Source organism: Saccopteryx leptura, chromosome 2 (genome assembly GCF_036850995.1).
Source record: "Saccopteryx leptura isolate mSacLep1 chromosome 2, mSacLep1_pri_phased_curated, whole genome shotgun sequence".
NCBI lineage: Eukaryota > Metazoa > Chordata > Mammalia > Chiroptera > Emballonuridae > Saccopteryx > Saccopteryx leptura.
Genome location: NC_089504.1, coordinates 184137581 through 184162044, shown reverse-complemented (window position 1 = coordinate 184162044; position 24464 = coordinate 184137581). Strand labels below are relative to the sequence as shown.

The 24464-nt window shown below is 48.4% G+C and overlaps 1 protein-coding gene across 3 annotated transcripts in view; it reads right to left on the bottom strand.

Annotated features, from left to right (window-relative positions):
• PDE1B (phosphodiesterase 1B) overlaps window positions 1-24464 on the bottom strand; it is a 31497-nt gene that overhangs the window by 3468 nt on the left and 3565 nt on the right. For all 3 annotated transcript variants that reach the window (XM_066369691.1, XM_066369692.1, XM_066369693.1), the window contains 10 exons: window positions 7703-7816; window positions 6603-6785; window positions 6372-6438; window positions 5896-6012; window positions 3535-3675; window positions 3070-3170; window positions 2839-2964; window positions 2614-2715; window positions 536-656; window positions 154-235 (listed from right to left, as the gene is read on the bottom strand). In XM_066369691.1, coding sequence (XP_066225788.1) covers window positions 154-235; window positions 536-656; window positions 2614-2715; window positions 2839-2964; window positions 3070-3170; window positions 3535-3675; window positions 5896-6012; window positions 6372-6438; window positions 6603-6785; window positions 7703-7816 — 1154 coding nt within the window. The remainder of the gene's footprint in view (window positions 1-153; window positions 236-535; window positions 657-2613; window positions 2716-2838; window positions 2965-3069; window positions 3171-3534; window positions 3676-5895; window positions 6013-6371; window positions 6439-6602; window positions 6786-7702; window positions 7817-24464) is intronic.

The window sequence follows — 24464 nt, the reverse complement described above, 5'->3', positions numbered from 1 at the left end:
CCACCCCTGGGGACCCCATGCTCTAAGACAGTAGGCCGCATTGACAGAAAGAATGGTTTTGAGGTTCGGGGACTTGGGGCAGTGCTGGCCCGGGTCCAGACAGCACTCTTTCCCCTTCCCAATCCTCTCCTCCCCGTGAGAAAGGAGACTCACCAATCTGGGACTGTGCCACCAGAGTGGACGTGCGGTCACACAGCGGAGAAAAGGGCAGGCCCAGCTCTGCCTCCTTGTCACCCTGGGGGAGAAGATGGGTGGGAAAGCTGGGAGGACACCTCAGACTACCAGATCCAGGGGGAAGCTGGGGGGGGGGGGGGGTTGTTATGGGAGAAAAGGAGTTTCTGTGCCCATGACCTAGAAGTGAGTGGATGTGCTTGTAGTCAGCTTTTAGAATGATGACATTTTAGCCCGTGGGTGTGAGGTCAGGTCAAAAGCTGCAGGTAGCTGAATGAAGACCCGGAGTAAGAATATGGAAAACTTGGAGATCCGAGAGAAGAGAAGACCCAAGGGCAGGGGGTGGGCAAAGAGGCCACCCTACCTGGCGGAAGAATTCCTCCATGAGAGCCTTGGTCCAGCGGCTGTGAACCGACCACTGCTTGGTTGGGTGGCTGATGTCCGCAGCATGGAGCAGCAGAGACAGGGCCTTGGGTTTGTCAATCCTGGTCAAGGCAAATGACAAGAGAAGGGAGACTGATCTTTCAGGAAGAAGAAACCTGAACCATTCCTGATTGCCTTTCACATGCCCTCCTCAGATCCTCTCAGGTAACTTCAAATACTGTCTGAGGCCACACACACACACACACACACACACAGCCGCAAGCAGTCCAAGCTCTTAGAACCAGGGGTCTGGGTTCAGTTCCCCCTATACCTATCACACATTAGCTGTGTGACACAGAGCAAGTTACTTAAATTTGCCACATTTCATTTTTCTCGATCCTAAATGGAAATAACAGAATCTGCCACATGCAATTGTTCTGAGAATTAAATGACATAAAACATAAAGGGATTTAGAAGAGTGTCTGGTACACAATAAGTGCTCAGTAGATGTGATCTATAATTATTATTTCCCAGTGATGATACACTCTGACACTGCACGCTCCTCACACACAGACACGTTTACACACTTTAGAGGCAAAAGCGGTCCGTTTTCTCTTACTCCCACAAATTTGATACTCCCACACATTGAATTTCTTCTTTTTATTAAAGATTTTATTTATTGATTTTAGAGAGAGAAGAGAGAGAAAGGCTGGGAGGATAAGCAGGAAGCATACTTGTTTTTTGGGGTTTTTTTCCTTTGCATTTTTCTGAAGCTGGAAACGGGGAGAGGGGAGAGACAGTCAGACAGACTCCCGCATGCACCGGACCATGGAGCCTCGGCTGCGGGAGGGGAAGAGAGAGACAGAGAGGAAGGAGAGGGGGAGGGGTGGAGAAGCAGATGGGCGCTTCTCCTGTGTGCCCTGGCCGGGAATCGAACCCGGGACCTCCGCATGCCAGGCCGACGCTCTACCACTGAGCCAACTGGCCAGGACCATACTTGTTTCTTGTATGTGCCTTGACCAGGCAAGCCGGGGGTTTCGAACTGGCAAACTCAGCGCTCCAGGTTGACATTTTACCCACTGTGCCACCACAAGTCAGGCAATACTCCCACACATTTAGATACTCCCACTTTTTTTTTCTTTTTCTTTTTTTTTTTTTTAGAGAGAGATAGAAAAAGAGAGAGAGACAGACAGGGACAGACAGGAAGGGAGAGAGATGAGAAGCATCAGTTCTTTTGTTGCGGCACCTTAGTTGTTCATCGATTGCTTTCTCATATGTGCCTTGACAAGGGGGTGGCTCCAGCTGAACCTGTGACCTCTTGCTCAAGCCAGTGATCTTGGACTTCAGCCAATGACCTTGGGCTTCAAGCCAGTGACCTTGGGCTTCAAGCCAGTGACCTTGGGGCTCAAGCCAGCAACCATGAGGTCATGTCTATGATCCCATGCTCAAGCTGGCAACCCCACATTCAAGCTGGTGAGCCTACACTCAAACTAGATGAGCCTATGCTCAAGCCAGCAATCTTGGGGTTTCAAACCTGGGTCCTCAGCAGCTCAGGCCATGCTCTATCCATTGCGCCATGGCCTAGTTAGGCTAGATACGCCTACTTTTAAGCAACATCAGATGTAATTATGGCATTTGTTCTATGTTTTTGTTTTTAACCTCACATGACTATCTTAATAACCTTCTTAGAGTAGGAACTGGTGGCAAGCTGCAGAGGAAGGAGGCATATTATTCCCATGTTTCACAGATAAGGGAGCAGGTCCAGAGTGGGTGAATGATGCTGCCACATTCCAGAGTGACCCTGTCCTGAGGCTGAGATGAAAACACCCAGCTCAGACTTCCAGTCCAAAGTGCTCTCCAGTAGACCAGCTGCCGGTACTGCATATCAACCCAGGGCCATGCCACACACATGTCACACACACACACACACACACACACAGAGATACACTCAGCTATGTGGAGCCAGGAGAGCTTCTATATCCAGGTAAAAACTTGGCACACCAATTACCCATGTGTATGGCCCCCAGTTCACACACTCCTGCCTCTGGCCTAGCCCCAGCCACAGCCCACAGACACCACCTCTCCAGCTGCTGCAAGGCTGTCTTCATGGATTTCACTTGCTGGAAATGGCAGGACATGTCTGTGGCCAACACCATCTCAATGACCAAGGCCCGCAGCTCTCTGAATGGACAGGAACAAAAAAGTGATCAACCCCACAGTGCTGTTGGCAGGCAGTCCAGGAAGTAGAGAGGGTGGGGGTGAGGGGGGGTCTCTTAGAGTGGCCCACTCCTGGCTTCTGCTCACACAAACTCATCCTTGGTGAGGTTGATCAAAATATTCATCTCGTCATCCTGCATCATTCGGAAAACCGAGCTGATGTGGTGATTCTCCAGCACCGAGCGATCATTGTACAGTATGGCACATTCCGACCTGCAAGGACCATGCTCATCATGTCCAGACCCCTGGAAGTAGAAATTCTGGCACCCGTCCCGCCTCCACTGGGCCCCTCTTGCCCTGCCACATCCCACCCCTCACTTGGTCTGGATGTGGAAGCTGTTGGTAGTGCCCGTGTGCTCATAGTCATGGATGGCTGCAGCAAAGATGATGGCTAAGACCTCGATCTCTGACAGGCAGTGCTGGGAGAAGGAGACAGAGGATGAGAGGGGGCCAACCCCCTGCCGGCCACCTCCACAGACAGGCTAGATCACTCAGGCCACCTCTTCTGTTCTTCAAAGCCAGCTCTTGGGTGAATGTAGCCAGGGTCCTTAGCTCCTGGGATGGACAAAGACCCTCCTGCATCCCAACCTGCATCCCACACACATGCCATGTAATTATGGTCCACCAAGAATCCTCTAAAGTCCAACTGGACTCTGCAGACTGTGGGAGGCCAAAGGAGAGGAACCAAAGAAAGAAGGAGGGATATGGGAGTATAATCTAGATGCCCCGGTTATGCAACCAGGAAACCATGAATCACAGAAGAGCAATCTTCAGGGCACCTACCACCATCCCCGTGCGAAGCAAGAAGCAGTGGACTGTCTGGGTAACGTCAGCTGCGTGGATCTGGTTGTGGTAAGGGTTCTTGTACTTCCCATAGCCTGTCTCCAAAGCATCCAGGAAAGTCATCAGAAACACAGTGGGAATCTGCAGTGGGAGGGAGGAAGTAGAGAAACATGGAGGATCTGTGACAATGGCAGGAGGCCCAGGCCTGAGATCAGCAACACCGTCTTTCTTTGGAAGGCAGCGTGGCATAGGAAAAGAGCACTGGCTCAGCAGTCAGGTGGACCTAGGCTCACATCCTCACTCTACCACCTGCTGGCTGTGTGACCTTGGGCAAGTCACATGTCTCCCTATGACTCAGATACTTAATTGCAAAATGAAGATACTACCTCCTACCTTGAATTTAATGAGATAAGTACAAGACACTTAGTAAGTACTCTCTAAAGAGTAGCTATAATTATTAGTATTTCCCAGGAGACTTTTAAGAAAAATAAAGATAGTTTCCCTCCTATCTTCTTCCATCCACCCCACCTCAACAGAATCCAATACCATGGAGAAGGTCTCAGAAGCAGGGAAAAGGATAAGATGATGTAGAGAGGACCCTTCCAGTCGGATGTGAATCATCCCCTCCTCTGAAAATCCTCCCCTACCTTCCCCGCCACACACACATACACACAAGCACCAGAAGCCAGAGTTCTGTCCGGCTACTCAATTTTGTTTCTGTCCTGCATATACCCTTGGGGTATGGGGTATGTCTGCCTCCTTCAAAAGCTCAAGGCTCCTAGAAGGCAGGGCTGGTGTCTGCACCTGTCCCTGGATTTCCTGAGGCTGGTTGGAGAGCAAGGTTCAGGACCTGGGGAAGCTTCTGTAGAGATAAACCACAGTGATGAGACACAGAAGGTATGGAAGGTATGCCACTCGTCAGTCAGACCCTAACATCCCCCCCCCAGGGCTGTGCCCCAAATTCAGGAAATTTTAAAGGACTGTTTCCATGCCAACTGCCCTTGCTTTTGCGTTGCCATGGCATCCCTGGAGGGAAGGGAGAGGAAGGGAAGGGGGGAGCAGGGGAAGGGCTGGGTGACCAGGAAGTGAAGGGGGAGTTTGAGAAGGAGAGCTCCACTGGGGCTCGACCATGAGTGAGCTGAAGCAGTAAGCACCTCTCTCCCTCTGTCTTGGAGCAAAGCAGGCTGGGGCTGAGCCAATCTTAAACTGATGTAATTGCTCTTAGGAACCCCCCAAAAGCAGTCCTCCCAGTTAGAAAAGCAGGGTTTAGGAGAAGCTGGTGCCTGGAGTGTGTCTGAGAACCAGTTTGGAGAAATGACCTGGGAAAAGTCTCAGGAAAAAAGAGGACCCGCTGTTCTCTGGGCAGGATCGAAGGGAAGAAAGTGAAACTGCAGAACGGCCCTTGGGAAGAAAATTTCACCTGAGCATCTCAGGAGAGATGTGGAACCCCTCCCGGGAATTACTGGAAGGGGAGTCAGGGCCGAGGAAAGGCTTACATGCGCCAGGGGTCTGTTACAGTGAAATGGAGGCAGAGGATAGTGGAGTGACCTTCCAAAGCTCTCTGGGGAGGGGCTCTTCCAACTGGACTGCATTGAACCCCTCCTCTGCCATGGACCCCTAAGAACAGTTTCTTCCACTCTACATCTACTGCCCACCCCCGCCTACGTCTCCACTGTGACTTTTCAAACCCCCTCTACTTCCAGCTGTGGTTTTCCACATGGAAATGGTTTTTTCCAGCCTCTATTCCCAAAAGATATTCCCTCCTGGATCTGGAGATGACATTAATCCTATATTCCTCCTGGCCAGCCAAGCTGAAGAGCAAATGGAGTTCACATCTCCTCCCTCCCCTAGTATAGTCCAACCCAGCCCCTCCAAAAGCTGATCCTCTCTGTAAGATTCCTTGGACAGAAAATAGTGCTGGGTGGGTGGGGGAGAAATGGCCAATTTTATTTCCTCCCTACCCCCCAAACACATAAAGAGACTCTAGTTCCAAAGGGCTGATAGAATCTGGACCCTAGGCCTCTGGTGTCCACAGGCAGGAGGCAGGGCAGCTAAAACGGGGAGGTGAACATCGAGCCAGCCTGGAGAGGTCAAGTTAGGAGGAAATGCAAATGGGGAGAGAACAGAATCCTAGGCTAGAGAGCTGCAGACCTAGAACCTTAGCCTAGGAAGCAAAATAAGATCAGAGGCTGGGGCTGCAGCAAGTGAAAGGAAAGCTAGACTGGGGTGGGCATGCAGAGACTCCCCTGATGTAAGACTAAGTGACACAGCCTGTGGAATCTACTTGTTTAGGATCTTCCAGAACAGGACCAAAGGGAGTGGATTGTCATGCCCAGAAGCAGGGATAGGATGCTGCCCAACCTTAAAGCGGCTGATGAGGTTATGCCGAGTCAGCAACTCAAAAACAATGGTCCTCAGAGCGTGGTCATCTGCTGCCCGGTTCAAGGAAAAGACGTCAAAGCACCAGAGGTCCAGGTTCTGTGAAGAAACAACAGACTAGGCAGGGAGACTCCCAAGGCAAGCATCCCAGCAGCAGCGAGGTTTGCAGTTAGTCTTCAAGGAGGACTTCCCAATGATTACAAAGTCTTGGGAAGCAGGTAAACAAAGAGTTGGAGAAGTAGGCTTCTTTCTTCTAAGATTTCACTCAGTATTGGACTGACAAAAAGGCCAGAGTTTGCCTCTAGAGTGAGCAAAAATTGTTTTGAGGAACATGAGAAAACGGGTTAAAAGGAATGTCAAAAATCCACCCCATAAACAGAGCCTGAAAGTCCCAAAGACTATTTCCAGCTCCCTCCCACCCCAATCTTTTCCTCTTTCCCTGTAAACCCAGGCATCACCTTGAGACAGTTGAGGACCACAGTGGAATAGGTGGGGCCCACAGAGGTGTACGTTCTCCGGAACATCCTAAGGAAAGATAATGAAAAGAAGGCCAGGTGCAAAGGTCAGCGGAATGGGGTCTGATCAGGTGGACATGTGGGGCCGATACACTGTTAGGGCCTGGACGGTCAGGGTGGCTGGGAAAAAGGGACAGGGCTAGACAGGGGCCAGCGGGAGGGGGGGCGCCTCACCGTTCCACAAAGATCCCGGCCTGCACAGCATGCACGATGCTGCGGAACTTGGGCTTCTCCTCTGCTCGGCGGCCTTTGGCACGGGCCTGCTGGGTGAAGGTGGAGGCCAGCCAGTCCCGCACTTCCGAAGGCACAGCATCTGACCTGAGCTCCTGAAGTTCATCCTCTGTGTCCAAGATTTGCCTGAGGCCCCAGAAGGGGTGTCACAGGGGAAAGACAGGAAATGCTTCCACAACATACACACCCTGAGCCCAGCCACACCCCACACCTCAGTAACTCTCTCCCTTCTCTGACCTTCCCTTGCCTTTCTTTCACTACGTCTTTTTATTTCTGTTTCTCTATCTGATGTCTCCAGTCATGAAACAGGTCACCGTGTAAGGCAGTGAGCATCCCACCTCTGAAAGTGTTCAAGCAGACGCTGGCATGCCTTTTGTCAGGGATGCTATATACCAGCAGCATCACTGTCTACCAGAAATAAAATGCAGCCACATTTAAGTAACTTAAAATTTTTCTAATAGCCACATTAAAAAGGTAAAAAGAAACAGAAGAAATTCATTTTAATGATGTTTTTTTAAAACTAATATACCCAAAATATCATTTCGACGTGGAACCACTATAAAATACATTAAAATTAATGAGATATTTTACAATCTTTTTTCTAAGTCTTGAAAATCGAGCATGTATTTTACAAATACATACATATCGCAATTCACAGCTGCCACATTTCAAGCCCCCTAATCACATAGGACCAGCGGCTCCCACACCGGGCAGTGCAGATCTGGAAGGATTCCACACCGGGAGGAAGACCAGGACTCGATGAGCTTTAAGGCAATAGTCTTTTCTCCTTCATGACACCTGTGCTTGCCTCTGTCTCTACAACTCCGTGCCCCTCTGCCTCTTCATCTCTGCCGATATTTCTACCTGAGGCTCTTCCTCTCTGCCCATGCCACTCCCCCTTCCTGCTCTGGCCCCATCCCATGTCTCCATCTCCCGCTTTCTGTCTGACTCCCAGTTCCCGGGTCACTGTGCTGACTGGTATCTTCCCCCTCTGAGGGTAGGTCTCTCCCTGCAGCTCAGCTTCCCCAGGTCACCGTGCTCACCGGGTCTCATCTATGTAGACGGCCTCCAGCAGGGAGGCGGTGTACTCCAGGCTTTTCTTCAGCTCCTCAATGTTGACCTCCCCATTCTCCAGCTGCTTCACCATGTAGCGCAGCCTGGGAAGGGGTGGGGTGGGGACACAGACACCTTGCTTAGGCACTGCTACCTTGTCAGGATGACCAGGATACCTTCTCATAAGTTATTTCATATAGAAACAGCTCTAGGCTTCCATAAATCATTAATCATTCTAGCAGTGAGACTAATAGCAGCTAAGGCTTTTTATCTCGGGCTACTGCCACAGCCTGTATTAAACTTATCTACCCTCCACCCCTTCCCCAGTTTAGTCACAGGCTTTTCCTGACACCGCTGCCCCCAGCCACCTCTGACCTTTTAACACTCCCTTTTGTCAGTGTTTCCTGAATATTCTTGTTGAGACTGCCCAGGGCTCGGCAGAATTAGGCAGGTACAAACCCCTGGGGTGATGTTTTTGGGATGATCCCTTTCATAGTCTGAATAACCAAGAGCTGAAACTGCTTATTTCCCCCAGGAGAGAGGGCTTTGGGATCAACAGCAATCAAAAGAGTGCCAACGATTCTCTCGGTAGGTATGTTTCCTGGTCCTGATGGGGAGAGAGGTACATGTTCACAGTGCCTCTGTCCCTGGCAGGGACAGCAAAGACACAGAACAAAAAGCAATCTGAATGTTTTCGCCTGGCCTCCCTCAATCCAGGCAGAGCTAATGGATTATGATCCAGAATCCTTCAACCAGGACAAAGCAGGATTAACCCTTGCTTGCCCAGTACCAGAGAGAACCTCTGGCAAAAGGTGACTGTACCCATCCCCTACCTTAGCCCTGCAGCAGCCTCCCCCAGAGCCAAAGGGGTAGGTGGTGGGTCCAGGGGTCTCACCTACTGAATGTGTTGCCTGAAGAGACAATCCCCCAGTGTTTGCACCCATGAATTCTGGGGGTAAGTGATTAACTGGTAGGCCTCTTAGAAGCCTGTTGAATCTAGCTCAGGCATCCACAAAGCAAACAATGCTTTCTAACTTTAGATGGTGATTTTAAAGAAAGTGACAAAACATTCCCCTGTCACCCCTTCCTCCAGCCCTGTCCCACCCCACCTAGGTGGAAGTGAAATGGTGGCCATCACAATTCTGCACCGAAAGGGGCTTCAGAAACCCAAGGTCATCTTCTGAGTCAGGGAGGAGAAGAGAATGAGTCAGGGACCAGAGGCTGAAATTAGCATCAATTCCCAGGGATGGGAGGGGTGGTGGGGGGGACTGGACAGGACAGGACAGGACTGTGGCATTCCTGAACAGAAGCTTTAGAACCCTCGGGTTTCAGCAACTTTAGAATAGGGGTGCCCCAAATACCCAGCCCCCAGAAGCATCATAGGCCAACCCTCACCTCAGAAACCCACATGTCTGAATGCACATGGAGCAGAGGAAAAGGGGAAATGAAAGGGCCATACTGCAGCCTCCTTGGTGTGCTGTCTTCAAGTATGACTTCCAGCCTTCCTGCCGCACAAGCTCCATGTGCACAGACACTGGGTTCAGTAAAGCTCAGACCCAGCTGGGGCTTCCACAGGTAGGGGGAATAGAGAGGCTAGACAACAGAAAAAGCTTTCCAGGCAATGAGCGAGAAAGGGGGATGTTGGGCAGATGTAAAGCCAGTATCCAGGGCCAGGACCACTATCACAGCAGCCTGGCCTATGCAGGTTCGCATTGGATTCGGACAGTCGGTAAAGAAACAACGGAGCCACAAACTGGTGGGCCATAGTCTTTAATCCTAGCTTGCACCCGGCGGGCAAGTAAAAACACACACTGGACTCCAAAACCCAATCACATTCAGTGCTCACAAAGCCACTGACTTATCCGAGTTTCCTAGAATCAAAGGTTTCTAGCTCACCAGCCTTATTCTCCTCAGTTCCCCATCTCCTTCCTTATCCCAGATACAAACTGTACAAACTGGCATCTCACTTAGCACTCCGCCATCTTGGCTGCTTTTCCTGGCCTCCTCCACGTGGTCTCCTTCTGCTGCTGGCTCTACTCTCTCTGCTCTCTCATGCTAACCTCAGGAATCAAGAGCGCAAGCTCCCGCTCCATCCCCATTTTATAGTGTAGATTCAAAACCTTTAATCCAATATACAAAATAGGGAAGTCTCTAATACAAAGTCACTTCTCTGAGGCATGATTGGATTGTACCACCCCACATCAAAAAGGGTGGGAAAGGCTTAATCCCAAAACCAAGCCCCAGGCTACAAGGATTCTGCCTGCCTTTAGCCCACCCCAACACACATTAATATCACCCAGGTGATATTAATGTGTGTTGAGAATCCTTGTAACCTGAGGCTTGGTTTTGGGATTAAGCCTTTCCCACCCTTTTTGATGTGGGGCGGTACAATCCAATCATGCCTCAGAAGTGACTTTGTATTAGAGACTTCCCTATTTTGTATATTGGATTAAAGGTTTTGAATCTACACTACAAAATGGGGGCAGAACGGGAGCTTGCTCTTGGTTCCTGGGATGATTAGCATGAGAGAGCAGGAGCAGAGCAGAGCAGAGAGCAGAAAGAGGCCATGTGGCCAGGAGAAGCAGCCAAGATGGTGGAGTGCTGAGTGAGATGCCAGTTTGTGTAGTGTTTGTATCTGGGATAAGGAAGGAGATGGGGAACTGAGGAGAATAAGTCTGGTGAGCTAGAAACCTTTGATTCTAAGAAACTCGGATAAGTCAGTAGCTTTGTGAGCACTGAATGTGAGTGGGTTTTGGAGCCCAGTGTGTATTTTTACTTGCCCGCTGGGTGCAAGCTAGAATTAAAGACTATGGCCCACCAGTTTGTGGCTCCGTTGTTTCTTTACCGACTGTCCGAATCCAATGCGAACCTGCATAGGCCAGAAGGCTGCTGTGATAGTCGCCCTGGCCCTGGCTTCTGGCTTTACAGGGGACCTGAGCTAGGGTCTCCCAGAGTGCTGCCTGTAGCCACCATAGAACAAAGAGGTTCCCTCTGCCTTTGGGGCCCAGGCTCAAACCAGGCTTCCTTTTAGTCAGTCCTTGTAGCCAGGGGCCCTCGAATCTGGGGACACACAATCCAGGAAGAAAGGCCTTTTTTCCCTTCTCCCCTCAGATTTTCATCCTAGCCCTGATCTTCCACTTTGTCAGCCCTTTTTACAACCAAACACTGCCCTTTGGGGTCAATGCCCTAAGCCAAAGTTTTTCCCTCAAGCCACATCTTGAAACACACATCCCAGCACAGGTTCCCAAAGTAGACAGTCAAGCCCATTGATTCGTATTTGCATGTATTTGCATAATTGCTAACAATGCTGTGAGCTCTACATTCTTTTTTTTTTTTTTTTTTATTATTATTATTCATTTTAGAGAGGAGAGGGAGAGACAGGGGGAGAGAGAGAGAGGAGAGACAGAGAGAGAGAAGGGGGGAGGAGCTGGAAGCATCAACTCCCATATGTGCCTTGACCAGGCAAGCCCAGGGTTTTGAACCGGCGACCTCAGCATTTCCAGGTCGATGCTTTATCCACTGCGCCACCACAGGTCAGGCCGAGCTCTACATTCTTAAAAGCGCTTTCTCTTACATTATCTCATTTTATCCTCACAATGGGCCTGGAGGGAAGGTGGAAGGGAGGAGAGAGAGCGACTGGTGGGAAGGAATTGCTATCTCAATTTCCAAAGCAGAAATCAAGGCTCTATCCAGTTCTAGGAAGCAATAATCTTGGATACACACCTATATCCCTTTCCTGGCTCTGAGCCTTTGAGCAAGTCACTATCTTAATCAGTATCTATCAAAATGTGGCCTGTAGACTACTGGTATCAGGATATTTTAGATTCTATATCTCACTGCACACCTGTTGAATGAGATTATCTAAGGGTATGGTCTAGGGCAGGGGTTGGGAAACTTTTTGGCTGACAGAGCCATAAACACCACATATTTTAAAATGTAATTCCATGAGAGCGATACAACAACCCATGTACGTTAGGCATTATCCAATAAAAACTTGGTGTTGTCCCGGAGGACAGATGTGATTGGCTCCAGCCACCCGCAACCATGAACATGAGCGGTAGGAAATGGATTGTAATACATGAGAATGTTTTATATTTTTAATGTTATTTTTTATTAAAGATTTGTCTGCGAGCCAGATGCAGCCATCAAAAGATCCACATCTGGCTCACGAGCCATAGGTTCCCAACCCCTGGTCTAGAGATCTGCATTTAATGAACATCTCAAATTCTCATGCACACTTAAGTTTGAGACACTTTACTATTTTAGAGCCTCAATTCTTTCATCTGTAAAATAGTGAGGATGGTAAAAAAAAAAAAAAAAAAAATACCTGTGAAGGGCTGTTAATAGAAGGATTAAATGAAATTATGTATGCAAAAAGCCAGGGACATACAATGGGTCTTTACAAATGTGATTTGAATAAGAATTAACTGGCCAGCACCATGCTGGCTCTACCCAGCTCATAGCTCACTCCCTTCAAATTCAACAGCACCTGCCTTCTCTATCCCAAGTCCAGAAAATGAGTCTAGTTTAGATAGAGACTGGTAATTAGAAAGTCCCCAAACAGAGGAAATGGGAGAATGAAAATGTTCACAGGCCTCTCCATTACAATTACAAACTTCATTAGAGTCTCACAATCACCTGATGAGGAAGGTTGAGTGACGTGTTCAAGGTCACACAACTTGTCGATCTCAGTCAGGGTGGCAAGCCTACAATTCACACTACTGTAGTTTTAATTGTGCCCCAAACTCCAAAGGCATGGGGCAGAGGGAGTTCAGTCATGTAATTATATTCGACAGAGGCTAAACAGTTCTATCACAGCTTCTTCAATTTCAGTTATCCATCCCTCAGGAAGTGTTGGTGCCTGTCGACCCAACCTGTAGTGGACTGCAAGTGTCTTGATGGCACTGACAGTGATTTGTTTATCCTGGCTGCTGTGTACAGAACATACAATACGTGCTCAGTAGATGTTCGTTAAATAAATAAATGGGAAAGAAGGCAGATTAATTAAGTGAGGAACTATCTGCCAGAGCTCACAATTGAGATCTCTGAGCCAAGGTGTCTCTCTAATGGAGAGCATGGGGAGAAGAGTGAGATTGTGGGCTGGCTTTCAACACACCCGTTCCTCCAAGTTCCCCCTGCCTCCACCTCTAGATCTTGTCCAGGAGCTCTTTAATAGCTCCTGCTGAAATCTGAACCCAGCAACAATCCAGACACCACAGGAGAGAAGGACAGAAAGATTAAAGAATATATTTGATAAATGAGGAGTCCAAGAAGGAAATCTGGACTTAGGCAGCTGGAAGGAGCCAGGTGCTGAACTTCACCTTCCTCAAGTTACATAACCCCACATGGCACTTTCTTGCCTAGCAGGGGCCTCTCTGATTTTACAGTCCTTCAGAGTTAAGATCTCCCCTGACCCAACCAAAGTCTTCACCTCACCATTCTTCTGCAGGAAATCCTATTCCCCACATGCACATCAGTTTTCTATTGAACTTTATTGGGGTGACTTTGGTTTAACATAACTAGACAGATTTCCAGTGCCCAATTCTACAACACATCTCTGTACACCATATTGTGTGCTCATCCCCCTCCCAAGTCAAGTCTTTGTCCATCATTATTTATCCATCCCTATACCCTTCTTCTTCCCCTCCCCACCCTGGCAAACACCACACTATTATCCATGTCCGTGAATTGTTTCTCTTTTTTTGTCCTTTTTTCCCTATCCGTCCACCTCCCTTGCCCAACACTACCACCTCCTGAGCTGTCAGCTTGCTCTCTGTGTATGAGTCTTACTATTTTGCTTGTTAGTTCATTTTGTTCACTAGATTCCACATATGAGTGAAATCATATAGTACTTGTTTTTTTTTTTGACTGGCCTATTTCACTTAGCATAATGATCTCCAGGTCCATCCATGCTATCACAAAAGGTTAAGATTTCTTTCTTTTTATGACTGTGTAGTATTCCAGTGTGTAAATGTACCACAGCTTTTTTAATCCACTCATCTACTGACCCCACATCAGTTTTAACTCACCCCTCTGATTTAATCCTTGGAGAATCTTGCAAAGAATAGACCCTTAACCTGCAAAACAGGATGCTCAATGCTGCCCAGTCCTCATCCAGACCTAAAGAGAACTGGAAGCTTCCCCAGCATTCCTTTCACCTCCAATACTAACCCTGTTTCACCACCACTACTTCTTTATCCTTTATCTTCACTCCCTGTGCCATGGGGAAAACCTGAGATCCTGACCCTTGGGAGGCCCCAGTGTCTTCCAACACTGGGCAGCCAGCTGGAAGGGCAGGTTCCAGACGGCAATGATCCCAACACCCCAGAAGAGCTCACCTTCCTCAGACGCCACCAGTTCATTTCTTTGGATTACCATGTGGCTGATAGTCTGGTGATTTTCAAATATCCCTGCCACTACTTTCAGAACTCACACTCCCCAAAAGATCACTGTAAATAGGGGGCTCAGCACAGGCAGCCTTAAGCCAGGGGGGCTGAGAGTTGTGAGAAGAATCCTACTTCCCTTTCGTGTTCTTAAGAGGAGATTTCAGAGGAATGTGAGGTCCTAAAGATACGAGGGGTTAAGAAGGAGAGAAAAGGAGGAAACTTTACTAAAGCACCTATTGTAGTCAAGAAGAAGTGATGAAAAGGAAAGGGAGATGGATAAGGAAGGGGGAAGGTAAAGGGCAAATTGAATGGCATAAATGGTGGAGAAATACACACACATGTACACACACACACACACACACACACACACACACACACACACACACACCCTGTGGGGTGTGGGGAATGTCAAGTCTTGATCCCTCCCCTCCACCAAATTACAGCTGGTGGACGCACAGCAAACTGTCCTCTTCGGTCCTCCTCCCTGGTGCCTACCGGAGGATGGGGCCCTGGAGGTGGCTCCTATGCACAGGAACAGGGCTTGCCATGAGAATCAGTTTCCTACTTTGGAGTATCAATATGCTGCCTCCCGAACCCAGGGCCCCTGAGGGGAACGACTTGCTCTTGTGCCCCTGATTTCTTCATCCAGGTCTTAGCAGAACTGGGTGACCTACCATGGAGAACTTTTGAGAGAAGAACAGGAGCCTGGAAGGAGGGAGCAGGGAGGGATGAGGCAGAAACCCAGCCCACAGCAACTGGGTGAGAGGCCTGGGGAAAAGTTTCACATCTGAATCAGACTGGAAACAAGAATCTGTTCTCAGAAGAATCCCAGAAGGGACTGAAATAGCACAGGCCAACCCCCTGCTGAGGAGGTGGGACTCCTCTTTGAGGAGAAGGAATTTGTAGGAGACTTAGTGGTGCAAGGACAGGGAACCATCCTGAGTCTGTCCTACTGAGAAAGTCTGTAGTGGGAGGGGAAGAGACCCTGCAAAGGCACACCAGAAGGACCAAGGCTCAGCTCCCTCCCACGGTCTTTTTCTATGGCCAGTCTTCAAAATGAGCTTTAACCCGCCTGAAAGAATGGAAGCAAAACAGGAAGAGAATTAGAAACTACAGGGGAAGGGCTTGCTGAAGCTAGGGATCAGGGGATCCTTACCCAGTGACCTTTATGAGGAGGGAAGCCCCCGTCCCCACCCCCACGCATGAATGAAAATCAGGAGGACTTGTTCACAGAAACCAAGAGGCTGGGCAAGTTATATTAACACTCCCACCCCAGTTTTCTCATCTGTAAAACGGGGATTGGAGGCTAAGTGTGAATTAACTGGAAAGGGAGAAAAGAAGTGACAGATGGCCAAGGAGAGGCCTAGGGTCCGCGACTCCCTCTTCGGTCTCCAGGCTTTGCTCTAGCTCAGGTTGGGGAGGAGACCGCGAGATGGAAGTGCGCATACAGCCCAGCCCGAGTTCGGATTGGCTAAGAGATGACGTCACCAATACAAGTGCATTGGGGCTGCGATTGGTCTGCTGAAGGGCTGGGCGTGGCTAAGAATAAGCAGCGGGTGAAGCCCAGCACATCCAGGGAAGAGAGTTCTGCGCTGCTACAATTGCCTTAATCTAGGGTCTAGGGCAGGTGTAATGTGGAAATGAAGACAGAGGAGTAATGGGGGTTAGTATGACAGAAAAAAGGGAAAAGAAAAGAAACAGGCCAAGAGCCAGGATTTTATGACAGGAAATCTACCCCCCCCCCTCCATTCCCCAAAAGCAGGGAGAAATTCATATACCTTGTCACTGTGCCAAAACCTTGAAAGACTATAAACAAATGAAATTTTGGAACCTGCTGTTTCTCAGCTCCACTGAGTACTGGGACAAATGCAAGTGGGCTTCCACAGCAAGGAAAGGAATAGAGGTTAAATATCTACAAGTCGTTTTCTAGTGAACTCCTGGTAGCCATGATGCAAAGCTGCTTCAGAGCTTGGAAAAATTGAAACTCACACTCTCTGGGTCCATCTCATTCTCCCTGTTCCCCCCTCCAACACACACACACACACACACACACACACACACACACACACTTCTTAGTGTTTTTAAAAAGAAAGGACTAGACCCAAAGAACTGCCACCCAACAGATGAGGGACAAGTCATTTGGCCTGGTCTGCAGACATGTCTGCTTGGAGGATTAGAGATGGAGATGGGAGTGGGAGCAGCTGCACACAACCTGGTATAGCAACAAACACCAAATCAGGCCAGCTCCCCTCCCTCCCCTGACTCCAGGCCTTTACTTGAGGCCCTGCTACCCTAGCCAAGTAGGCACTAACCTCAAGCTTCTTACTGAAAGATAGAGATTTCTTAGACTAGAAAAGCTCTGAAGAGGATATCCATCCCTCTCCTCTCTTGCTTGGTAGAACCAAAGCTGGTTGGACAAATGACTGTTTACCACCTAACCCCCATATTCATACATGCTGTATCACTCATCTCAGCCTATTATTATTTATAGGATATATTATTAACTATTCCTAATAAAGAAGGATATCAGTAACCAACCATCCCTTCCTGGTGAAAAATTTTTTTTTACATATATCCACTCACCCACATATATATACACACGCCACATTCTACCTCTGTCCAAGCCACGGAGAATGTCCCCTGGGTGGTAGGCAGGTGATAGATGTGATGACTACTGCAAAGAGATCAGCATGAATTTTCCTTTAGCCCTTAAATTCAGTTTTAAAATAGCAAGGAGCCCAACAATAATGCGTCCCACCCAAACCGTCCTCAGCTTTGCCCACCTGCACTGAAGGATAGGAGATGCAATAGAATGGACAAAGGATGGGAGACACTGCCTCTGTCAGAGAAGAGGGGTGTAAGGGAGGGGTGGAGAAGTTGGGGAGGGCTGGAGGTAGGGTATGGGGGTTCTGGGGGGAGAGATTAAGTGGCTCATCTTGAGGCTTCAAAATCTCAGAAATTGAAAAACCAAGGAAATTCTCTAAACCCAATAGAAAGAGGACATTTATTAAAATCAGGAGCTTTTTGCCTAGATTTTATCACTATGTATGACCTTGGGCAACACACTCTGAGCTCCAGCTTCCTTGTCTGTAAGATGGGTAAATAGTACATGCTTCATAGAATTCTCACAGGGATCAAATGAGTTCATCGAAGAGCATCTGGGAAACTATAAAGTAATGCATGAATGTAAAAGATTATTTAGTCCAAGCCCTGGCCAGTTGGCTCAGCGGTAGAGCGTCGGCCTAGCGTGCGGAGGACCCGGGTTCGATTCCCGGCCAGGGCACACAGGAGAAGCGCCCATTTGCTTCTCCACCCCTCCGCCGCACTTTCCTCTCTGTCTCTCTCTTCCCCTCCCGCAGCCAAGGCTCCATTGGAGCAAAGATGGCCCGGGCGCTGGGGATGGCTCTGTGGTCTCTGCCTCAGGCGCTAGAGTGGCTCTGGTCGCAACATGGCGACGCCCAGGATGGGCAGAGCATCGCCCCCTGGTGGGCAGAGCATCGCCCCCTGGTGGGCGTGCCGGGTGGATCCCGGTCGGGCGCATGCGGGAGTCTGTCTGACTGTCTCTCCCTGTTTCCAGCTTCAGAAAAATGAAAAAAAAAAAAAAAAAAAAAAAGATTATTTAGTCCAATCCTTTAAGTTAATTCAGCAAATGTTAGTTAAGAGTCCTCCATGAATAAAGTCCCCTAGGCCCACTCCTGTACCCAGGACCCCTGATGTGGGAAAGCCCTGCTACCACCACTCCAGATGTCTGGGACCTCTCCCTAGCTCCCTACTGAACATGGGCCAGGAGGCAGTGGAAGCAGAAGCTGGGGAACATGCAGAGCATGGAACTCCAGAAGCCAAGAACAACCAGATCTCCACCTTATCCAAGTGCTGGTGCTCCCTCACTCCCCTGGCTTCCTATTGCTACTCAAGCAGCCACAGTTCTTACAGCTGGCTGGGCACAGTGGCGGAGGTGGCGCCGGAGATAAAAATAGCCCCCTAGTGGCAGAGCTGGGGTGCCATCCTGGGAGGTGGCAGGCTTCAGGTTGACATGGCAGCGATCTGTAAGCACTAGCCTGAGAAGCTGGGTGGAAAAAGGGTGGTGGGATAATAAGGCAAAGCCTATGGAAGTCTGGGGGTTAGTGGGGGAAGGGCAGAAACCAGGTGAGAGAAGGGAGTTGAGGGAGAGGAGCAGAAGGTACTAAGGGGTCAGGGAAGGAAGGAAGAGAAATTTGAAAGGTGCTGCAGAAGAGAGTCTGAGAAACACAAAGAAGATGGAAAAATGTCAGCTCACCTCCTGCCAGTGTCTGAAGAGGAGACTCCCTCTGCCTCCGGACCAGAAGCAGGTGTTCCTTCCAACAGCCCTGCACAGCTCAGGTCAGATGAGGAGGCGGGTAATCTAAGCAGCGTGAGCCTTGGTCCAGACTAATAAGGACCCCATATCCCAGCTCCCAGCCCAGCACACAAATGAGTCTCTTCTTGAGAGAAGAAGAAACTGGGAAGGGTGATCAAGAAAGTCAGAGGAAGGTGAGTCAGAGAAAAGGCACCCAGGACCCAGTCCAGAAGAATTCTTTCTCTGGTTGTTGTCCACCCCTCTTCTCCCTCCCTGCACTATTTAATTCTGTTCATTAACCACCTCCACATGGACCCCACTGGCCCTCCAAACCACATCCCAGATGTTGCCAGCAGAAGCCCAGTTTCCAGGGGACCTAACAGATGTTAAAGGCAGCTGGAATGGGAACGTGAGTTGGAAACTTGGCAAGGAACTGACTGCAAGTGTGACAGGAACAGCACTAAATTGGAATTTCTGGTTCCAGCCCTGCCCCTCACCTTACCAACTATCCTGGGCATCAGTTTCCTCCTCTGTAACACTTTATACTTCTCAGATGCAGTGCCTGGCTTGGAGACACTATGGAAGTAGACTGTCTGGGTCTTGATTCATCCTGGGTTCAAGTTCATCAGTGCTTCCCCTGACTCATCCCTAACCTGATTCTTAAAGGAGGAGAATGGCTTTCTTCTTTGTCCTAGAAAAGTCACATTCTAACATCCATGAACTGTCCAGGAAGTTCTCCTGCATGTCTATCTTTAATCCATCTTGCTGCGATCAAAACAATAGTAATTTTTTTTAGCATTTCAAAGAAAAACAAAAAGAAGAGGCGGGATGGAGAAGTCTATGGGAGTGAGTCTGGTACAATTTTATTTCTTTTATTTCTTTCAGATTGGAATTCCTAAAGCTGCTGCTTGGTAGAGAGACAGTCCAAGTTTAGGAAGCTTGGCAACACTGTTGGCATGTGTGCTCATTCAATCCAGGCCCCAGAAGTTTCCAAAGAAGGTGGGCATAAAGGAGAGAACTAGGAGATGGTGCCAAGTTAGATATGCAAGAGCTGATCAACAGGGGAGCAAGGAAACAAAGGAATTAGAATGAAACAGGAAGCTTCTCTAGCCCCCATGTCCTGCCTGCCAGAAAATCACTAAGCCCCCTCAAAGCCAAGCTCCCTTCTCAACCTAAATGGTGCCAACACCAGCTGGCAGCCTAATCACTCCACTGCAGCCACCAAAATTATTTGCAAATCTGACCTCTTATTGCAGCTGTGGAATCAACTGACCTGGTAGCCTGGCTGTATCCAACAGCAGCAGCACTGGAACCCCATTTCTAGCTCTTCTCCCAGTCCATGCTCCCAGGACTCCCCCCTGGATATACCCTGGCCCTTTTCTCACCAATCCTGCATCTCCCACTCCCTCAGTGGATTTCTGCCAGGTCCGGGATGCAGAAGTAGCAGGCTAACATGATGTTTCCTTCCCGGACAGGAATGAGCACCATAGGGGCAGCCGGAGCTGAGGGGAGAGGAGCACCGCAGGCACTGGGGGTGGGGTACACTAGAGACAGAGGGGCAAGAGCACTGGCACCGGGAGCCTCCCTGCACTGAATAGATAACATCTTGGTTTTCTCCTTCCCAATATCAGTAGCCTTTCTTCCCCCTCAATCCCCATCTTTGCCCCACTCAGTACTCCTAGCATTCTCTCCCACTTCTCCCAGACCATGAAGTTTTCCTGCCTTAGGAGACAACCTCATTATCTAACAACTCCCAGTCTCCTGGTTGTCTCACCTGCACCTCACCTGCTGCCTGGTTTTGCCTCTCTTTTTCTGTTGCTGTCCTGAAGAGAGTTGGAAAATAGCTACTTAACTTCCATACCTGAGAAAAACCAGCCCCCTGAGATGATTTATTTATTTATTTATTTTAGAGAGGGGGGGATAGACAGAAAGGGAGAGAGATGAAAAGCATCAATTCTTCATTGCAGCACTTTAGTTGTTCACTGATTGCTTTCTCCTATCTGCCTTGACCAGGGCAGGGGGGGGGCCTACAGCCAAGCCACTGACCCCTTGCTCAAGCCAGTGAACTTGGGCTTCAAGCCAGCCACCATGCAGTCATGTCTATGATCCCATGCTCAAACCAGTGACCCCACGCTCAAACTGGTGAGTCCGTGCTCAAGCTAGATGAGTCTGTGCTCAAGCAGGCAACCTCAGGGTTTCGAACCTGGATCCTCAGTATCCCAGGCCAACATTCTATCCACTGCACCACCGCCTGGTCAGGAGATGTCCCCACACCACCACCACCCCAACCCCCACCCCCGAGATCTTAAGGTAATTACTTGCTTTCCCCCTAGAAGCGCTGGGAGGATGAGGTCACTGAGAAGGCAAAAGAAAGGCCATGCAGACTATAGGGGTTGAGGCTGAACTCCAAAGATGGTCCCAAAGGTTTCCTTCAGCAAACACCCTGCACTGTCATCACAACACCTGGGTGAAGGGGGAGCCCCAGGAGTTTTCTGACTTCTAGCCAAGGGGAGGGAGGAGTAGGAGCACTGAAGGGGAGAGTGAGAGTGAGTCAAAAGGAATAGGAAGAGAGGAAGTGGGCCAGAGAGAGAGCAAAGTGGAGCTCAGCAGAGAAAGAGGAACCAGAGAAAGATGTGAACAAAGGAAGGAAGGGACAGAGGAAAGCATGCAGGAAGAATCAAAGAAAAAGAAAACAGAGGGAGCAGTGAAGTTGGAAATAAACCCTTGATGATTTCTTAAAGACTTAAGAGAAGAAAAGATTCCAGCTCCTCCATCGCAGTTTGATGGAGTGACCCCAAAGACAGGGCAAGATGGAAAACAAGCACTCACTTCACTGACTTCAGGAACTCCCTGGGCAGCAGGTGGGTGGTGGAAAGGGACATCCAGCCTCCTCTCCCACGAGGTCTCTTCCCTGGCCTCCAGTCTCATAGCATCCCCAGCCTACTTCTTCACATGGCAAAGATGATAAATGCAACCTAAAACATGGGATCTCCTCCCTGTCTTTTCAGCCAGCCTCCTGGGGCTCCTGAGCAGGCAGAATGATATTTGGGTTCTAAGGGACTTAAGAGATTCTCTAAAATAGGATGTGGCATACCTGGTTGTATCATAGGTTGTATCATACCTTGGGTTGTATCACCCAAGCCTACTGACAAAGGAAAAATGCCCCATGAAAATTCTTCCAAAGCTCACACAACTCACCAGTGACAGCCCCTGGGCTCCCCACACCCATCCTGTCTTAGAACTACAATTGTTCCATCCACTTCTAGTTTTTCCACTTGGAAAAGAAGATGATAAGAAGTAAGACCCTCTCTTTCTTTTGACTTCAGTGACCCACACTTTTTTTAAATCAGCCCCACCCAGCCTTCTATTCTCTAAGCTCAGACACCTGCCTCACCAGCCCCAGACAATCATTCATCAACAAGACTTCCAAATCATGTCCCAGACACTGAGACTCAAACCTACTAAGTAATTTACATTCTTGCTTCTTGACTCTTTTATTTTTTCCCCATCCAAGCCAGTGGTCACCCATTCATTCCTATTCCCCTGGTTTTTTGCATAGCTCTCCCATGCTGAAAGAACTCCAGACTGTATCATCTAAAGGCCACTTTCATATGGATGATAACAAATGAAGAATTGAGCTTCAGAGAGACTATCTGACTTTAAGATCATGCAGAGTGAAAACATGTACACCAGCTCTAGTCTCCTATGTTCACAATGATAGTCTGAGACCACTACCTGCCTGCCTGATTCCCTCCAGCACCTAATCTGACCAGAGGGTTATGGAGTTCTTCCTTTGGCATGAATTTGATTTCCCCTATCTTTGCACCTCCCCTCAGCTTACTGTAGAAATTTCCCACCCTCTGCCATCTGGAATGCCTCACTCAAGACAAAGCTGGTGGGAGAAATAGAGAGATGAAAGCCTTCTGATGGGAGAGTGGGGTATAAACCCAAGGACAGAGAGCCAGTCCCTTTGCTATGATTAGAAATAAAGGAGGAAGGGCTGATCTAAGGAGGAAGGGACTAAAAATCATCCTCTCCAAGGCCTAAGAGACAGAATGCTCCTTTTTCTCCAGAGGTCCAGGGAGCCACAGTATACCCTGCAATCTTCACAGCTGCTCCACAGCCATATGCGGAGAAAGGAGGCCAGCAGCATAGTTTGCAAAACAGGTAAGAGTCACAGAAGAACACTCATGAGGCATACACAAAAGGTAGAATAAATCAGTGAGACACCCAGTATGGCCCCTCAGCTTCCTCCTCCTGCCCATTTGATCTTTCTCAGGATTGTCAAAAACATGACTGTCACAAACACACACACAAAATCACACATCATCTTATCCCATTACTGACATACATACTCACATACGCTTATACGTCTCATTCATACTTAGAACAATTTCAGGTATTCAACATACCCAAATACCTTCCCATCATATTTATGATTATGTATGCCATTTATAAACATAAAAACAGAGACATCGTTATAGAGCTCTGACTCTACAAACTGTCCCCAGAATGTACTTCAACCTTTACCCAGACACATACGTATACATGTCAGGCATTCACAATCATGCTGATACATCTCTTTCACACATACAGACAATGTTGTTTATGTATCCTCTCTGTAACTCCTTCAGTCCCAGGCTCTGTTCTGAGGTACTCAAGCCCCATACCTTTTAAACATCACCTTCTCAAAAAACAACAACATCTCCCTTTCTTCCACCCCCATTTCTATTCCCCCTTCTGCATGCAGGAACACACGCACCACAGAATTAGAGTCAGTACTGGGCTCTGGGACACATACTCATATAATCATTAAATCATTTGTTCATTCTTTTGAGTCCTATTATGTTTCAGGTACTACACTAGACTCTGAGGAAACAAAGATGGGCAAAAATAATCTTCAACTAACCTTGCTCCGGCTCAGCTGTAATGACCTTGAATCACAACTTAGGACATTGAGCCTAGACCTTGAGAGTCCCGAGTGTGTACCATGTGGAGAAAGAAGAAGAGAAAGAGATGGTGTTTATACCATCCAAAAGATTCAAGGATAAACTGGAGCAGAGAGAAGGGAGTGATGCTTGTACTATCCTGGCAGAGAGAGAACTTGTATATATATACATACACACACACACACACACACACACACACACACACACACATATATATATATATGCTTTTGTGTGTAACCCCTAAAGGAAAAGATTTAGCCAAAACCAGAGTGGTAGAATTTTACCACTTGGGTGGGTGTATCAAAATGAGGAACAGGTGCTTCCTCCACTCTCCACCCTACTTGATGGAGTTGAACCAAATTATAAGCTCCATAGGAGCAGGAACTATATTCATTTTGTCCAGCATTGTGTTCCCAACACCCAGCACATCATGTGGCCCACAGGGGACAATTAATAATTGTTGAATGAATGAATGAGCTAAGGATAGCAAATCAGTTTCTGTTCATAGTTTTTCTTGATTCCCAAAAGACACAGAAAACCCCTGTTACTACTCCTGACCCTCCTCCCCACTCCTGAAAACCCCCTGGTCTCAGAGAAGTGCAGCAGGTAAGTCCAAACCTTCATCTTTGGGTGAGAGATACAGGAAGTCATCCTGGTCAGCCCATCGTCTCCAGACTGCTTGCCCCAGCCTCTCTCGTGTCCCAGCTGGAGTCTGCTTAGTTAGGAAAAATTTCCTGCTAAGCCTGCTAAGTAGAGGTGAGTCCCACAGTTAGAGACTCTCCAGCTCATATGCTCCAGAGTCTGAATTTATCTTTGGCAGAGTCCTAGTGTGGGAAACAGAATTCCTGGATGCCCTTCCCAAAAAGAAACTGCCCTGCACAATTATACTATACAGCTCTTTAGTGAGAGACAAAAACATCAGGCCTGGCCTCCCTGAAGAGTCTAGATGTCCTAGAAATTATAAGAGTATGGGGGAGGGGGTAATGGATATGGAATACGTTTTGAGTAGGGGAATCAAGGCCCTTATATATTTATTATATATACACTCCATCTGCTTTCATATCTATTCAGTACCCAGTCCTCTAGTAATTATATCTCCCCT